At 41.4% G+C, this 19,719-nt stretch overlaps 1 protein-coding gene across 6 annotated transcripts in view; it reads right to left on the bottom strand.

Annotated features, from left to right (window-relative positions):
* The window catches only part of WDR7 (WD repeat domain 7), a 385,388-nt gene that overhangs the window by 263,598 nt on the left and 102,071 nt on the right, over positions 1–19,719 (bottom strand). For all 6 annotated transcript variants that reach the window (XM_073343603.2, XM_073343604.2, XM_073343606.2 and 3 more), the window contains 2 exons: positions 6,493–7,262; positions 5,894–5,982 (listed from right to left, as the gene is read on the bottom strand). In XM_073343603.2, coding sequence (XP_073199704.2) covers positions 5,894–5,982; positions 6,493–7,262 — 859 coding nt within the window. The remainder of the gene's footprint in view (positions 1–5,893; positions 5,983–6,492; positions 7,263–19,719) is intronic.

Raw genomic sequence — 19,719 nt, 5'->3', positions numbered from 1 at the left:
CTGAGACAAACTGTGACTACATCAACTATAAAATAAAAATATTCTAGGTTTTACCAGAAGTGTAACATCAGTGACAGAAAGACAGGCATATGCGAAAGATACTAACATTAAACTTGCTTATTTGGAATAGACAAGAGTCACTGTAAATTAAGGGATTTCAAATTTGCTTTAAAATATAGCATGAATTCACAGTATTACACAGCACATCAACTAAATGCAGCTAAAATCATATCTGTTAAATTAAAAAAAAACACCAAATATGACACTTTAAAAAGATTATTCCCAAAACTAAGCGATTTGCTATTTCCTACTACTAGTTACAAAAACTAGAAATAGATACTCCTACAACAAGGCATCCCATCTAATCCATGACTCTACCCCTGAAGGACTGCTTCCTACAATTTTAGTTCTTAGTCTAGTTTTAAATGTCTGAAACTATTAAAACTAGACTAAATAAAGCCCTATACAAATAAACTGTAGCAGAAAACCTACACAAACATATAAAGTGTGTACTATAATAAAGTAAAACTAGGCCTGTAGATAAGCAACTTTTAATGTAACGTTGTACAAAAAACTGTAACTGCTAAATTAAAGCATTTCAGGCTTTGAAATAGTCATGTTGTAAATTGCATCATTTCTTAGTGCAAAGGCAGTCCAAAACTAGTAATAAACATTATAGTCCCACTAATGCTCCGTGACTCAAATTATCATATGAAAAGACAGGCAAACCTTATGTCACACACATTCTACAAGCAGAGGTCAATGTTAAGATTTAGAGGTCGCTATTTGACACTTCCTTCCTATAGAGAAATTACCATATGTCATGCACAAGCATCTTCAAATTAATCCCTCTCCTTTATTCCATTGCAGAACAACAATAGGTTTAGTCTCCTGAACAGATTAACCATTGTCTTCTAAATGGTATGTTTGCTTTTCATGCAATGAACTTCTTTTGTCACTGTAAGGACATCTGCATCAAAACTACTTTTTTCCATAATTTCCACGTGAACACATCATGATGGCACGTGTAAAGTGAAAGAATAACTAGCGTAAACTGCCAACCTTTTATTTTATCGAAAGAAAAATTAAATGTACTAGATATGGTAAAACAACCAACCCTGAATTTGATTTATGAGAATAAAAAGTTTAGAGAGCTTTATAAAAAATAAACTGTCTGGTAATTCACTTGGAAATGTATCTGTTCATTTTCTTAGGATAGCTCCCTCCAAATGCACTTTTATATCAATCACTGTAACTGGAAATAACAACAGCTGGCTCAAATAGCCCAGTGACTTTGGGCTCTACACAGATACTGGTCAAAGTGATGGAGATCAAATGTGCCACAATGTGTACTAATTCTCCTAATTGATCTTAAAAAAAAATAGCAAAAGAAATCAACAAGACAACAAGATGCTACAAGTACTACATATAGGGATAAAGAGATTTGAAAATATTGACTTTAACCTACTGCCTACGAATACCACCTGGAACAAAGATACTAAATAGAAATGTGGAGAAAATCAGAATTCAGCTTCCCATGAAGAAATACATAAATCTAATTTGGAGAAAATAGAGGTACAAACTTAATTATGCTTGTTATAAAACACACCACAAAATGAAAGTTGAAAATGACCATTTAAATAAGTGAACATCCTACGCTATACAGGGATTTGACACCAATGCATAATTTCATTTTTGCAGATTACATTCTAATATAATTCAGTTCCCAACTGATGTCTTTAAACGTGTTATTTACCATCATAATTAGGACTGCCATTTGGATGAAAAATGACAGGTTTTTCATTCTGAAAAGGATAACTCTCATACAGAATGAATGACTTCTTTACAATCTCCACTGAGCTCTCCCTAATTTTAAAAACTTTCTTTAAGAAAGAAGGAAAGTAAATGGGTGAAAAAGGGAAGATGTCTTGAACCAATAATGCTCAATGGGCAACTAGTCTGGATCTTTTACCACCATAATTTTGCCATTAAGTTCCAGTTCTCCATTAACCTTTCATCTCATCCCAACTTTGGCCCTGATCTCACAAACACATGTTTTGAGTACATTTATGCATCCAAGTCCTGAAGCTAAACTGAGCTGAGTTTCTCTTATCTAATGAAAGTACTGGCTTAACAAAAGAATGAAGATTCACAAATGTTGCTGCCTAGCAAATTTCCTCTTTGAAGAGGAACCCCTCTCTTTTTGTGTCCAAGATGACAATACCATCACTTAGAGAAGAAATTATCCCTCGTGCCTAGTAGCTTTCCAAATGGTAAAGCAAATCCATAGCTTTTTTGGTTGAGCTAGACTATAAATAAAGCAGCACAATGGCAAAAGAAATGCTTACTGTAACTGTGGTTCTTCAAGATGTGATGCAGATGTGTATTGCACTTAGGTGTGTGTGCGCACCTCGTGCACCAGAGCTAGAGAATTTTGCCTAACAGCACCTGTAGAGGGGTAGTGCTCACACCTCTTGCCCTTAGACCTCCCTCTCCCCAAGTTTCTTTGCCCCCAAACGCCCAGAGACTAGACTCTGATGCAGTGGGATGGATGGTGCATCATGGAATACACGTCAGTAACCATTTATTCTTCTTAGAGTAGATGCAGCAGTGTATTCCACTTAGGTGGCTTACAAGCTACCCACAGAAGGTGAGTCTAGGGGTCTATTTAAACAACGCCTACAAGACTGCCTTCCCAATATTTGCATCTGCTCTGGATGCTGCGGTAATGGCATAATGGTTTGTAAATGTTTGTATCAACAACCATGTGGCAACCCTGCAAATGTCCAGGATCGAGACGTCACTTAAGAACACTACCGATGTAGCTTGCACCCTCCCAGAATGAGCTTTCACCTGTTTCATATGCAGTCTTGATGCAGGAAGTTATCCACTTAGAGATCATCTGTGAGGAAACTGCCTGTCACTTCATAGGGTATGCGTATGACGCAAACAAACGAAGCAAAGCCCAAAAGGGTTTAGACCTGTCAACATAAAAGGCCAGACATCATCTAACATCCAAAGTGTGAAGATGCCTCTCCTCCAGAGATGAAAGGAGCATGGGGAAAAAAACACAGGCAAATATACCCCCTCGTTTAAATGAAACTGAAAGACCACTTTAGGCACAAATTACAGCTGCGGCTGCATCATCACTTTATCTTTGATGGCAGAGCCTCCTTACATGCAGTTCTCCAAAGCCAGGAACTCTCACGCTCTCCTTGCAGATGTTATCGCCACGAGGAATGCGTTTTTTTGACATAAGAAAGGAAAGAGGCAGGATTCCAGAGGCCTGCACAGAAGTCCCATAGGGGCTGCTAAGAATGTGTTAAGGTCCGACAAGGGAACTGGTTCCTGCACTGGCAGATGGAGGCACAAGATTCCTTCTAAGAATCTCACCACCATGGCACTCAAAAACACCGATCTTCCATGAATGGGTGGATGAAAGGCTGAGATTGCTACACCCTCAACAAGTGAAGCCCAAGGCCTGATGACTGAACATGCAGCAAATACTCCAAGATGTTTTGGATAGCCAGCAATGCCTGAACTCCGCAGACCAGTGACCACACTGAAAATGCATCCACTTTGCCGAATAGGCCATTCTGGTGGAGGGTTTTCTACTACTGAGTAGGACCTGTTCAACAGCCACTGAACACTGCTCTTCTCCCTCATCCAACCATGCAGCAGCCACGCCATGAGATACAGGGAGCTGAGCCCGGGATGCAGAGTGCAACCACGACTCTGTATTAGCCGGCTGGGATAGAGAGGAAAGGATATGTTAGGCTGAATCAGCAGCACAAGAAGGTCAGAAAACCAGCACTGCCTCAGCCATGCCAGGGCAACGAGGATGAGCTTTCAGCTGTTGTCCCTTCTGGCAAACAGATTGATCATTGGATGCCCCATGCTGCAAAGATGACTCACAGAACACTGGGCTTCAGACACCACTCGTGATTTAGAGAAAAATTCCTGGTGAGATGGTCCGCAATATGATTCTGGACCCCCGGGCAAGTGATCAACTATCAGAGATACTCTAATCAAAGCAGAATTGCCACAACCGGATTGCCTCTTGGCAGAGCATGCTGGAGTGTGCTCCCCCTTGCCTGTTCACACAATACATCACAGTGGTATTGTCCATAAGTATGTGAACTACTGAACCCTTGATGTGGTCTAGGAAAGTGAGACACCCATTGTTGATGGCCCAAAGCTCCAGGACATTGACATGCAGTGGAACTTCCTGCTCTGACCACAGGCCCTGAATCTTCAGCGATCCCAGATGCTCTCCCCAACCAATCAGGGAGGTGTTGGTGACAACAGTCCTCATTGGTAAGCACCAGATGAAGGGAATGACTTGAGATAAATAGGCCCAATGGCCTGTGATGGGATATTAGATGGCGTGGGATCTGAGTTACCCAGGAAAGAATTTTCTGTAGTATCTAGCTGATGAATCTTGCCCATATGCTCAGGGTTTAGCTGATCACAATATTTGGGGTTGGGAAGGAATTTTCCTCCAGGGCAGACTGGAAGAGCCCCTGGAGGTTTTTCGCCTTCCTCTGTGGAATGGGGCATGAGTCACTTGCTGGAGGATTCTCTGCTCCTTGAAGTCTTTAAACTACGATTTGAGGACTTCAATAGCACAGATATAGGTGTGAGGTTTTTTGCAGGAGTGGTGGGTGGGTGAAATTCTGTGGCCTGCGTTGTGCGGGAGGTCAGATTAGATGATCATAATGGTCCCTTCTGACCTAAATATCTATGAATCTATGAGATACATTTGCTTGAACTATCCACCAGCACAAGGAGTCCAGGATCAATGAGGGGAGGTACAGTCCTAAGCTACATGTGAAGAGGGCAAAGGTCCACCTTTGCAAATTGAATCTCCTGTGTGCATGCAGACATATGGCCTAAGAACCTCAGGCATAAGTGAACCATCATGGAAGATTGAAACTGCAGACTGAGACAAAGGCAGCAAATTGTCCAGAAAAAGTCGGTTAGCAGAAACACTCTCAAACTCGTAGAGTCTATTAGGGCCCCAATGAACTTGATTTTCTGAGTGGGAACCAAGATTGACTTTCCAGTGTTTAGAATGAGACCCAGATGGTTGAGTAAGCAAAGTGTAATGTGTAAGTGAGAAAGGACTTCTTCCCCGGACCTGTCCCTGAGAAACCAGCCATCCAAATATGGGAAGACATGGATTTCCTTTTTCCTGAGGTACGCTATCACCGCGACCATACATTTGGTAAAAACCCAGGGGACAGAAGACACAGGGAAGGACTGTGTACTGAAAATGGCAGGGCACTATAATGATAGAGAAATGTTCTGGGGCTCAGGAGAACTGCCACTTGGAAATAAGCATCCTCAAGGTCCAGAGCAGCAAACCAGTCATTCTGAGTCAAAGCGGGGAGGGTAGCTGATTGGGTAACCACGTGGACCCTCATGTATCTGATATATTTGTTGAGATTGCAGAGGTCAAGCATAGGTCTTAACCCTCCCTTGGATTTGGAAATCAGGAAGTACCCCGACACCGGTGTTCTGGAGGAACTTCCTCTACCACTCCCAAGACCAGCAAAGAGTTGAGCTGCTTGAGGAATAATATCTTTTGAGAGGGGTTCCTGACAAGGGTCAGAGAAGGGGGTGGGGGGAAGAGAGTAGTGGAATTTTGTCATGTTTTGTATGAAGCAGACAGTTAAATGTCATGGGATCACACTATGTTAATATCAGCACTTCATTATACTGATTAAAAACACACATGGATCTTAACGTACACATTTTCATAAGGAATATCATAGTATTTTCTTTTTACAGCTAGAAACCAATGCAATGTTATCATCACTACTGAATAGCTAAACCATTTCAATCTAGAGCTAAAATGTCATGTCAGTTATCTCACAGGCTTTAATTTTACCTTGTTTAATTTGCCCTTGAGCTGCATTACTGGAAGCTGGTGGGGGAGACTTCATTTTAGACAAATCTGGGGTGCCTGGCCTAGGAGGCCTAAAAATAAACAAAAAATTCAAAACTTATTTTCCAAAAGATATTTATTCTGATTTAAGTGTCCCATTAAAAGAGTGTCCCATCAAAACACTTTAGTTGCTATTAAAATTGAGGCTTATTAGCAATTCACAGATAATCCTAATTTCTCATCAAGTATAACTGAAATATCATCAGTATAATTTATTTAGAATTTGCTAATCTATTTAAAAGTTATTGAGAAAACAAATACAAATATGTGAGCCTAATTCTCTCTATCTTACAACCATTTTATGTGCTGAAACAGCAATTAAGTCACACTGGTGTAAAAAGACCCACAACAAGTATAACATAATGGATACCCATACCATGATCATCTAGTGCAGCTGTAATAGGTGTTCAATAGCACAAAGCTATAAAGAGTAACAGAATAAAATAAAATTAAATAAAATAAAAATATTGTTTTACAATAAAAAAATCAGAAGGCAAACAGGTTATTACAAGATAAGTAAATACACTGAATCCTTTTCATACCTGATTGGACCCTTCTTCATATGGTCTCCAATAAAAGTTGCATTAGTCATACTCATCAAAGTATTCGCCAAAGAGATAATAGATAGGAGATGCTGAGTAGTGACTGCACGTGATACTCCATATGTCCCCCTTCCTAGTCCCTCTGTAATGGACATTTTCCTTTCTACTTCCACACTACCATATGACGGTTTGCCTATGGACTGGTTATATCCTGGAAGCATCAGAGACATGTGGCCTCCTCTAGATAGCAGACCAAAGGACACAGAACAGTGCGGTTTAAGCATGCCAAGGCGATCAAGACAAACATCATCTAGAACTTCATTCAAACCCCAGGCATGAAGACAGGACATAAAAAGCTTTGCTGTGTCCATGGTTAGATTATACTCTAATAAGGTTAATGGTTTAGATTTGCTGGAGCGATATTCTGGGTCACTGTCTTCCCTTCTCTGTCTCATTGATTCTTCATCCTCATCTTCATCATCAAGAAGATGTTCCTTTATGTTCTCTTTGATCGTTTCCTTGACTTGCTGGAAGAGCACTGCTGCTCGTTTGCCAGCCAGAAAAGACCCCCCCTTATCAGAACTACCAGATGCTTTCTGTAAATTCTCTGGGGAAATGAGTGCAGTATTAGGCCTAGAGGCTTCTTCAGTCAGTAGCTGAATAATCAGAGCTTCTACATCAAAGAAGAGCACATGTATATCTGGATCTGTTAGGTTAGTCTTTATGGCTTGAACCATCAGAGAATTGTGTGAATATTTAGGCAAATTCCCCTGCAAAGAAAAAAGAAAAAGTACTGATTAAAATGAAAATAACATCTTCACTTTATTAATATTTTCAATCTTTTCACAAAGTTAGTTTATAAACATAAGCATTACAGGTAAGAAAAGTTTGAGAACATATGAGATTTAAAATACGTAATTCAAGTGCCTACGGAAAACATCATACGATTCCATTTAAGACACCATACACAAAAGAGAGGAAACATAATAGCTTTGAAATATCATTGGGTGGGTTTTAGCTTAAGTACATGCAAATTTTAGTTACACAACTCCATCAATGAAATACCAATCAGCAGTCACTTCTCATTGGTTCTTTAGATCATGAACCCTAAAAGATAACAGCTATTCTACAAATATAAAAGAAACCCATATATTCTGGTCTATTAAATTCAAACCAAACCAAACCAACCTCCCCCACCCCCCCAAAAAAAAAAAACCACACACCTTTGGTATTTCAGACACTAATAAAATTTGCAAAAACAAGGGCATAATTTAGCCTACTATGCCAATTTATGTGATCAGAAGCTGAAAAAGTAAAATAGATATTCCTCAAGTTTGCATTTTTCTCTACTGTTCCACCCCTCTCCCCCAAAAAACAAACATACACTACTGATGGAGAAAAGCCAGCAGGAGTGTAAAGAAGAAAGGAATAAACAACACCAACATTGATTTCTAAGTACGATTAGAATTCTATTTTCTCCCTGTAACCAAAGTAGACATTAATTCCGGAGGAAAACACATTTATATATTTATATAGCACTTTAATATCTGCTACATCAGAAATGTGATAGTTTCCTTTTAAAATGTCATATATACAAAGGGTAATTGTGAAGCTATTATTCTTGCTGCTCAGTTTAAGCAATGGACTGCAATATGTAAGGGTCTGACGGGAAAAAAAATAAAAGGATTGATATGTGGTCACTGTATAGCATTTCCAAAACCCAAAATGTGGAAAAACTATCGGTGGAGTGCAGGGACTAATTGAGTAATCAAATTATGCTTTTCGGGGGGAGGGAACTTGATTGCGGTCAGTGACTGTTTCTTTTTTGTCTGAAAATGCAGTCTTTTGTTATAATTTACAGAATTGTAAGATTTGAGGGGACATGTATCTGTATCTTTGCCTTCATGTTTAAAGTAACTGTCCACTGGGAATACAATAGCTTCTTTTATCATTTCAAATGAAATACCCTTACCTTGTACAAGGCTGAGAACAGAAAATAAAGTTACCTTTAGCATTTTTTATATCCATCAGATTGAATGGTTTGCTAAATCATTGCCACATTTGGTGAGAGCTGGACAAGCAGTGGGGGAGGTCCAGGTTAGGTATGAGGAAAAACTATTTCATTAGGAGGGTGGTGAAGCACTGGAATGGGTTACCTAGAGAGGGGGTGGAATCTCCATCCTTAGGAGGTTTTTAAGGCCCGGCTTGACAAAGCCCTGCCTGGGATGATTTAGACTATAACAGGGTTCAAAAAAGACTTAAATAAATTCATGGAGAATAGGTCCATCAATGACTATTAGCCAGAATGAGCAGCGATGGTCCCTAGCCTCTGTTTGCCAGAAGCTGGGAATGGGTTACAGCAGATGGATCGCTTGATGGTTACCTGTTCTGTTCATTCCCTCTGAAGCACCTGGCATTGGCCACTGTCCGGGGACAGGATGCTGGGCTGGATGGACCTTTGGTTCTTATGTTCTCTTTTTCATTTTTCTGTGTTAGTTCATTGGAGAGCATACTCATGGTCTGATTTCACCTACTGAAAAATAAATCCCACTAACCACACACCCCTACTTGTAATGTACCACCCTACACTAGCACCCATTTAATTAACAATTACAAACCATGCTTGATGGGGATCCACCCTGAAAGAAATCTTTCCCGAACTCCCTCTTCTGGCCTTCAAACAATGCCTCTTCCACCAACCTCACCAAGCTCATCATCAGAAGCAAGCTCCCCACAGACCAGGACACACCAACTTAAAGCAGCACCAAACCCTGCCAGAACAGATCAAAACATGCAGACATATCTCCACTAGTATGAAGATAAATAACCCCCTCAACACACCTCTCAAGATGAAAGGGTCCTACTTATGACAACATGTAGTGTACCTCATCCAGTTCATCAAATGCCCCAGCAAGAACTATGTAGGTGAAACCTGACAATCACTGTGCTCTCCAATGAACTCACACAGAAAAATGATAAAGACAAAAAACACCCACGGGCCAACACTTTTCACAAAGTAATCACTCTGCAAGTGACCTCTCAGTCTTCATCCTCAAAGGAAACCTGCACAACACTTCAAAAGATGAACCTGGAAACTTAAATTCATAGCTCTGCTGGACACTTAAAAACGAGAGACACTGGTTTTACAGCTCCTTACAACAATTTGTAACACACCTACTCCCTGTTAACCCTTTATTACCCACTTCATTTTAAGTGGCATCCTACAGTATGTGTGAAACCCTTATGCTTAACTATCTGTCCCACCTTGTACTTAGTTCAGATACTCTGGTTACCTTCTCCAGAACTGAGGAAGAGCTGTGTAGTTCAAAAACTTGTCTCTTTCACAAACAGCTGGTCCGATAAAAGACATTACCTCAACTACCTTGTCTCTCTCATATCCTGAAATCACCACGGCTACAGCACTGCAAACAACATAGAAATTGCCATACAGATCAGACTAGCACTCCACCTAGTCTAGTCTAGTCTAGTCTAGAATAACCTGCCCTTAGTGTAAGTTTCTTCCTAACATAGGTAGATAGTGATTGGCTTATACGTTTAAGCTCTCCATCTGTTCTAAAACAACTGTTGTTCTATTTAATATAATTTTGGATATGCAGAGGCTGGCATCACTGATGGAGGTGAGGATTGACAACTTAGTGATATATAAGATGCTATGGTAGGCAAAAACCAAGGAAAGTCTTAAAAATGAACAGTCAGTTTGTATCTGATATGATAGACATGGGGGAGTCAGTGAAAAGATGTAAATAGCAAGATGTAAATATATCAATAATAAAGTCCCCTATTATTTTTCCCCTCTGTTAACTAAATAACCTTCTTTTTTCCCCACTACTCTTTCCAACTAGAAATCTTTCAGTGTTTCTATCATAAATACTTTTGAGGTGAGGTGATTAGAAGTTAGTAAAGTACTCAAGGTGAAGGCTTAGTACCAACTTATACAATTATATTCTCAATATTATTTTCTATCCCATTCTTTATAAATCCTAACATTTTGTTTGCTTTTTGACTGCCTCCATGCACTGAGCAGATATCTTTCTTGTGCTGTCCCCAATGAAGGCTGCATCTTTCTCTGAGTGTTTACAATTAAATTTAGAACTCATCGAGCCATATGAGTGCATTACTCCTCCAAGATGCAGTACCTAGAATTTTTCAACACTGAATTTCAGCTTCCATTGTGGTGACTATTTTGCCTGTGTTTTTAGGCCCCCCTTGAGTCCCTCAAAGGACTAACCTAGACTAATCTAGACTAACCTAAATAATTAAATCTGCAAAATTTTGCAACCTAACTGTTCATTCCATCTCTAGACCCTTAACAAATCTGTTCAACACTATAAGTCCTTGCAGAGATCCTAGATGCATGCCATTTAACCTTTGGCCAATTATTCTTATCCTTTTTCTCTGTCTCTTTGCTAGTTTCTTCTAATCCAAGATAGTACGTGCCTTTCAACCCCATGGCTACTTCATTTCCTTTAACAGCTTCTTGTGCAGGACTTTGTCACAGACTTGTTGAAAACCTAGGTAATTGACATCTACTCTTTTTCCTTGCACCACCATTTTGACATGATCAGGAAATTATAGTATATTGGAAAGGCATAATTTTCATTAACAGAAGTAATGCTGGTTTGTCCCATATTATCTCCTGCTCAGCTAGGTGTTTTATAAAATACTCTAATTATTGTTTCAACTATTCTAATAGATTAGTATCCTTATTTCAGTACAAAATTCCAAAGATCATTCTAGCACTGTTTTAAAAGATACGTACATGTGCTATTCCCCCATCCAGTGGTATAGTAGATTATTTTAATGAGAGTGCATATTTATGTTAGAAGCTCAGGTCACTCCACACTTGAATTCCTTCAGAAGTATTCCATAAAGATATGAAGTCCTAGTTATTTGGTGCTGTCCATCTTATCAGTTTCTTTCAGAATTTCTTCTTTTGACATTTCTGTCTTTTGCAGTGCTTCATTTATTACCTAAATGGGGTCATTATCACTACAGCAGATGTTCAGGAGAAGAGGGACCTTATCTTCCTCAACTGCTTCCTTTACACACTGATAAGGCTTATTTGTTTTTGAGATCTTCATTTATTTACTCCACAAAATTCCTCTCAACCTTTATAACTTCCAATTTACATATTATCTGAAATACTTTATGTTCCCTTCACCTGGATTCAGTTGGGAAGGATTCACACTTTTTGAAGGATACTAGCTTACTTCTTATACTTTGTCATTTAACCAGACTCCTCACACCTTCTATTTTATTTTTTTACTTTCTGCTTTATCTGTCTATGAATATGTATACTTGTTAAGGGATGATTATATTCCATGTTTAAAGTTCCTCATATTTAACTTTAGGGCCTTTTGACTAGATTCTTCATAGAAAAAAATCTTCTAAAGTTTAAGGTTCATGTTAGATTTTGATCAATCCCTCCCTGAGGATTTTGAATGTTATTGTATTGTGGTACCATTACTTAGTGTTTCAGCTATAGTTACTTCCTGAAACAACTTTTCTATGTTATTTAGGACCAAGTCCTCCTGTGTGCTCTAGAACTAATGCCAAGAAGCAATCATTTAAAGTGCTGAGAAATTGCTTCTATAAAACTTGCTCAGCTGTGATATGTGACTAGTTGTTTCGGGATGGGGGGGGAATGGAAAATCATCATTATTGCATCTGTATTTGATTTAGTTGTATCTTTGATTTTCCTCCACAGTGCACATTTAATGTATTTTCCTGATTCAGAGGCTGGTAGTACAATGCTACTAATATATTTTTATGATGATGATTTGGAATTGATATGCATGCAGATTCAGTTACATGGTCCTTTCCACTTGAAATCTAATGTGATAAAATTTCTACATACTCTTTCAGATACAGTGCTATTCCCCCACCACAACCTAATGTGCACTTCCAGTACAGTTTATAATATACAACAAAGTGCCCTGGTTTGACATTCCCTGTGTTTCAGAAGTGTCTATTACATCAGTCTCCATCCAGTCTTCTTTAGCTAGGCATTCTAGCTCACCTATTGTTTTGCTTTTAAGCTTCTTACACCAATATATAGAAATGTATAGCTTTTATTCTTGACCACATACTTTTATTTAACTCCATTACTTGAGGCCCTGTTATTTCTCTGGAACGAACCTGCGATAACAACCTGGACCTCCTTCATTTCAGTTTTAATTTCTCTTTGCTGGATATACAGTTTTGTATTAATGAAACCCCTAGCAGATGTCTTTGGGTATGTCTATATTAGAAACACTACAATGGCACTGTTGCAGTGAAGATACTTACTACAGTAACAGGAGGATTGCTTAGAGAGGATTCCACCTCTCTAAGAGGTGTTAGCTAGGTTGACAGAAAAATTCTTCTGTTTAACTTGTGGTATCTACACCAGGGCCTAATTTGGCTTAATGATACTATACAAGGCATAAAATTTTTCACAGCCCTGAGCAATCTAGTTGAGCTTACCTAACTCCGTAAAGTAGACCAGCCCTTAGGGCATATCTACACTACAAACTTCCGCTACCCCAAGTTTGCATTCATGGGATCACAGTTACGTCAGCATAAAGCTGCCGCAGTACGCATAGTTCTTGTGCACATGCATACTTGGCTCTCTGCATCCACCCTGCCATACTCACTAGGAGTGCTTGTTTCAATGCACAGCGCAGCACCCTGAATTCCTACCCCTGGTGTACAACTTACCACCATCCAGGGCACTGACTTATGGGAAGTTTTAGCAATGCATGGTGGGGAAGAAATGAGTCATGCAGGAGTGACTTGGACAGAGGGGTCAAGTTCACATCATGCAACTTTCTCAACCCCAAATGCCATCTCTGTACCATATTTTTTGTAAATCCCATGAACCCACAATGGACTTGTCACAGTCCGCCATCTGACAGAATGATGGAGCCTGCACAGCTCTGGACTATTGTCATGAGCATTGCAAACACAGGATGCACAATCCTCTGGTAATTGCAGAGCTGCAAGGAGAGCCGTAGTGAACATGATGATTTCCTGGAGGTCAGATGACTGTAGAACATAGCGAGACCCAATTAAAGATTGTTGATGGCATTCACAGCGCTCCAAATGGTGGAACACCACTTCTGGGCCTGAGAAATGAGCACTAACTGGTGGGAATGTATCCCAGTGCAGGCTTGTGACTATGAGCTGTAGCTGTAGAACTTTTGGATGCATAAGGCAACATTCCTGGATTGATGCGCCAAGTTTACCCCAGCCCTCAAGTCCAGGGACACCAGAATGAGAGCTGCACTGGCAGTGGGGAAGGGAGTAGCAATCACATGCAGAAAAATTGCAATGCCAGATTGCTACCAGTCAGTGGGAAATCACTTTGCAGTTGGAAAATCCACTGTGGGGGTTATTGTCACACAAATGAGCAGGGCCATTAGTCGTCTCCTGCTACACAGGACTGTGACTTTTGGCAAAGTGCAACTGATGACTTGCAGCAATGGGGTTCGTGAACTGTGATAGAGCGATTGATAGCACGCATATCCCTATTTGGGCACCAGACCCCTTTGCCACAGAGTGCATCAACAGATAGAGCTATTTTTCTGTGATTAGGCAAGCACAGGTGGATCACCAGGGACACTTAACCAACATCAGTGTTGGCTGGTCATGGAAGATGCATGACTCTCGCATCTTTAAGAACACTGGACTGTTCAGAAAGCTACAAGCAGGGGCTTTCTTTCCCATCTGGCAGATAACTATTGGCAATATTGAAATGCCAATAGTGATCTTGGGGGACCCAGCCTATGCCTTACTATCCTGGTCATGACACCGCACACTGGCCACCTTGACAGCACCCAGGAGAGATTCAACTACCAGCTCAGTTGGTGCAGCAAGACAATTGAGTATGCTTTTGGTACCCTGAAGAGGTGCTGACATAGTTTACCCACAAGATTGGAACTCAGTGAGAAAAATATGGTTTAGCTGCCTACTGCATCTTGCATAGTTGTGAAGTAAAGGGGGGAAGTATCCATTATGGTGGAAGGTAGAGGTGGAACTGCTGTCTGCTGCATTTGAACAGCCAGATACAAGGGCTATCAAAAGAGATCAACGTGGAGCTATATGGCTCAGGGAGGCTTTGAAAGAGCACTAACAGCGAGCCACAGTAATGCACTGTGCTCTGCCCGGCCCTGCAGTTTGGGGCCCTGTTAGGAACTGTGAGGTGCTTGGTGCACATCTATGGAATGTAACAGACAATGCACCCTATTAACTTTGTGGTGCTTGCTGTACATTTATGATTATTACATTGTTTGTCAGGGATTCTATGAGCTCTGTCAAAGTGTACCAATCACAAATAAGTGGGTGCTTTCAATGCCACCAGCCATTTTGCAACATACGTTGCGACTTAACAAAGATTAATTATTTACCAAACAATAGAGTTTTACTACATAATAAAACACATCAAAAAAATTTCTGTGCAAGTTAAAAGCAAATACATTACAACCTTACCAAATTTATGTGTAACGCTTTTGGGGTTTAGAGAGCGTGGCCCCTTTAAATCTTTGTCCTGGGGTGGGGGCGGGGGAGCATGAAGGGAGGGAGAGCAACAAGATTTGTGTCTGGAGCTCCACACAGAAGAACTACAGCAAGCAGGTCCTCACATAGTGAAGCAGCCGAGAACCTGCCCAAAGTCTGGAAGGACAGAGCGGCTGACCAGGAACATCCCAGGACAGGAGCAGCACTGTGCCAAGGAGGAATCACCTGAGAAGGACAAACCGGAGCTGGACCCAGCATCACTGTTGCCCAGAACTGTATGGGGCAGTGAGTATGGGGCTTGTGACTTTGCATTGGTAGTAAGAAGGGAGACTGTAACTAGCTAAGTGGGTTTGCAGAGAGTGGCAGAAGAGGACACAAGAGCGGTTTGTTGGGAAAAGTTTAGTGGTGCCAAAGACGACCAGGAACACCCAAGTCTCACCCCCAGATTGGAACTTTGCCCAAGACTCCTGAACTCTGAGTGCAAATGCATGGCTTGGTGTTTTTCCTTTCAGACAGTGATACCACTGGGTCTGTGGGGCCTTGTGTTGAATGTAACACTGTGTTACTGCTCCCCCATCATTCCCCTGTTGTTTTTCTCCATTCAGCCCTCTGTGAATAAATATTTCACTTTCCTAGATTCATTGTACTATACCAGTATGTGTGTGTTCACTCCGGGGGTAGTTTTGGATCAGGTGCCCCTGGGGTGGAAGGGACTTTCCTTGCTGTGTTCCTACACACGTCTTTTCTCGGCTGGAACTACCTGCAGAGTAGGCTCCATCTTGGCAACGAGGACGTTAAAGTTACATATGGAACAGAGTTTAAAGACGGGCAAGGAATGTTCATGTCCATTTTAGCTACACATACATCAACCATGGCTTTAACAGGTCAGTGTATGGGAAACTGTGTTTGTCCTTAATGTCCCTCGATGTGGAGTGATAGGGGCAGGAATGTGGCCCCTGGTGCTGCATGGAATGTTGAGGGAAGTATAGGGAATGTTGCCATTCTCCATGGATTGCAAAGGGAGGCAAGCCTAGGTTTGTTGAACCTGTAAGTCCGGAATTGTCTGCAGCATCAGCATTTGCTGCCAGAGAAGCCCAAATATGTCCTGGTGCATCTTCCTCTCCAACTCCTTGGCCTTTCTCCTGTCCGCTCTCTCCTTCGCCATACAGTCTGCAATATTCATGATCCATGCCCTCTGTTCATGGTCGGATGCAGCACTCGTTTGCAGGATCTCGCTGAACATGTCACCCCTAGTTCTCGTCTTTCTCCTCCTTATCTAGCTCAGGCTTTCCACTGATATGGAGGGGGAACCCCTCAAGGCTGCAATGGCAGCAGCTACAGATAACACACACACAGGTACCATTGTCAGTACAGTCACAAGAGAAAGTTAAGATCCAGAATTCCCTTAAAGTTAAAGTTTTAAATAATACAGACTTATTGACACTTCTGCTTCAGAGTGCCTGTGCACGGTTCCACTCACAGCACCAGCCATACTCCGTATGGCCCTCCAGGGGGTGAGGGAAACGAGGAGGGAATTGCTCAGTTGAGTATGAGTATTAGGCAATGACACTGAATACTGACACCGTTTTCGTAGGCGGTGTTGATTTTAGCTAATCTTTCTCTGGAAGGTAGCAAAAGCAGAGAGAGCACAGCTGCTGCTGGGGTCCCAAAGCCACCCCCACCCAGCATGCTGCTAACCTGTTTACTACAATAGTGCCTGCTGAAGTTACCACCGACTGGCACAGGAAAATGTCCGACCACAGAGGAAGAAATAAGACTGTTACAAATCTTTGGAAGAGGATTGCAGAGTACCTCCATGAATGTTTCATAGCGATCTCTCAGGAGGATTCATGGGACTTCTGTATGTACATAAACAAACTTCTCTGCATGGCCCTTATTTCTACAGGGGAACAAAAAGCAGACAACTCTCTCTCTGTTAAACCAATACCTCTTCTAGTATGAGCAAATTGATGAAAAGTGATGAATAGTTGAGTCCTGCTAAATTGGGGACATCATCACTGTAATGAGAGGTTTAAGAGTAGCAGCCGTGTTAATCTGTATCCACAAAAAGAAAAGGAGTACTTGTGGCACCTTAGAGACTAACAAATTTATTTGAGCATAAAGCTTTCGTGAGCTACAGCTCACTTCATCGGATGCATTCAGTGGAAAATACAGTGGGGAGATTTTATATACAGTGGGCCATTTCCAGCAGCTGACAAGAATGTGTGAGGAACAGTAGTGGGGGGAAATAAACATGGGGACACCATCATAGGGCCTAATCACATTAGCCACACTATCAGATGCTCGTTCACCTGCACATCTACCAATGTGAGATATGCCATCATGTGCTAACAATGCCCTTCTGCCATGTACATTGGCCAAACTGGACAGCCTCTATGTAAAAGAATAAATGGACACAAATCAGACATCAAGCATTATAACGTTCAAAAACCAGTCGGAGAACACTTCAATCTCTTTGGTCACTCAATTACAGACCTAATGGTGGCAATTCTTCAACAACAAAACTTCAAAACAGACTCCAGTGAGAGACTGCTGAATTGGAATTAATTTGCAAACTGGACACCATTACATTAGGCTTGAATAAAGACTGGGAGTGGATGTGTCATTACACAAAGTAAAACTATTACCCCATGTTTATCCCCCCCACCCCCCGCCCCTACTGTTCCTCACACATTCTTGTCAACTGCTGGAAATGGCCCACCTTGATTATCACTACAAAAAGGTTTTTCTTTCCCCCCTCCTTCTCCTGCTGGTAATAGCTCACCTTACCTGATCACTCTCCTTACAGTGTACATGGTAACACCCATTGTTTCATGTTCTCTGTGTATATAAAATCTCCCCACTGTATTTTCTACTGCATGCATCCGATGAAGTGAGCTGTAGCTCACGAAAGCTTATGCTCAAATAAATTTGTTAGTCTCTAAGGTGCCACAAGTCCTCCTTTTCTTTTTACTGTAATGAGAAACACTCTTACCTGAGGATCCTTCCCCTGTATTGGGCTCACTCATGCTTGACTACCAGTATAGTCAGTACTGACTGGACTGTGGTGGAGACTCAAACAGGTCCTGGCTTGTGGTATAGCTGGACCCCCTCCCCCCCCACGGCTGCATGTCCCCCATCTTTCTCCTCTTCTTCCTCTACCTCACCACCCCTGTTCATGTCAGGGGCCTGTGATTCTGGCTCCTCGGAGGTATCCACAGTGGTGTGCAGGGTGGTGGTGGGGTGTCCACAAAGTATGGCATCCTGCTCTTTCTAAAAATGCCACATCTCCAGCTTGGTACTGGATCAACTGTTGGCCTCCCTGGCCTTGTGATATGCCTGCTGCAGTTCCTTTGCTTTCATGCAGCACTGCTACTGATCCCAGTCATACCTTTTCCCCTGCATCTCCTGTGCAATCTGCTTGTAGATGTCCAATTTCCTATGGATGGTCCATAGCTGTGCTTGCACCACCTCTTCTCCCCATAGGCTCAAGAGATCCAGCATCTCCTGTCTACTCCAAGGCAGTGCACATCTCGGATGTGTACCCAGCATGGTCAGCAGGGCAGCTGTGCACAACAATGGAGAGCTGCTAGGTGTGCTTACCAAGCCGGACAATCAGGAAAAGGCATTTCAAAAAACTGCTGGGCTTTAAAAGGGAGCAGATGGGGCCTTCTGGACTCTGTGACTCCTGGACAGTGGAGTTCACAACTGTGGTCAGTGTTCGGCATTGTGGGACAGCTGCTTAAGGACTGCTAGGGTCAACACAGGTAATGCAGTCTTCATTCATCCTGCTTTGACCTCAATACATCAGCTATGGCCTGCATGCTGCAATGATGCCTGCTGAACTGGTGTTACTGCATCGGTGTATTGGAGAGCACAGAGATAAGTTTAAGTGTAGACACATTCACAACTAGGTCGATGCAAGGCGGCTTACTTCAACCGAACTTTGAAGTGTAGACCACGCCTTAGTCTGACTCAAGTGTCCCTCTGTATCTGGTAGTTTTCGCTCACATCCCTTTCCCTAGTTTAAATACTCCCCAAAAAACCCTTTTTGAGCCAGCAGTCTAAATAAGATGCTGCCTAGCCCATCAGGATAGGCTATCCCTTCCTAACAAAGTTCCCCTCCAATTCCTAATAAATGTCAACCACTCTTCTTTCCATCATGCAGTCTTCCATGCATTAAGACACTGAAGTTCTCAGTCTAGTTGTTCCTGTGCACCAGAAGCAATTCAGAGAAAGCCATCATGGAAGCTCTGGTCTTAAACTTTTCCCTAATCATCTAAATTAATCATTCAGGATCTCTCTCCTGTCTCCTGATATCAGTACCAGTACAGTAGAACCTCAGAGTTACACACACCAGAATTATGAACTGACCTCATTTTGAACTGAAATTATGCAATTAGGCAGTAGCAGAGACCCCCAAAAAAAGCAAATACAGTACAGTACTGTGTTAAACTTAAACTACTGAAAAAAATAAAGGGAAAGTTTAAACTCAGATTTGACAAGGTAAAGAAACTGTTTCTGTGCTTATTTCATTTAAATTAAGATGGCTAAAAGCAGCATTTTTCTTCTGCAAGTATAGTTTCAAAGCTGTATTAAGTCAATGTTCAGCTGTAAACTTTTGAAAGAACAACTGTAACAATTAGTTCAGAGATACAAACATTTCAGAGTTATGAACAACCTCCATTCCCAAGATGTTCGTAACTCTGA

Source organism: Lepidochelys kempii, chromosome 5 (genome assembly GCF_965140285.1).
Source record: "Lepidochelys kempii isolate rLepKem1 chromosome 5, rLepKem1.hap1, whole genome shotgun sequence".
NCBI classification, from domain to species: Eukaryota; Metazoa; Chordata; order Testudines; family Cheloniidae; genus Lepidochelys; species Lepidochelys kempii.
This window is presented reverse-complemented; position numbering and strand designations above follow the sequence as displayed.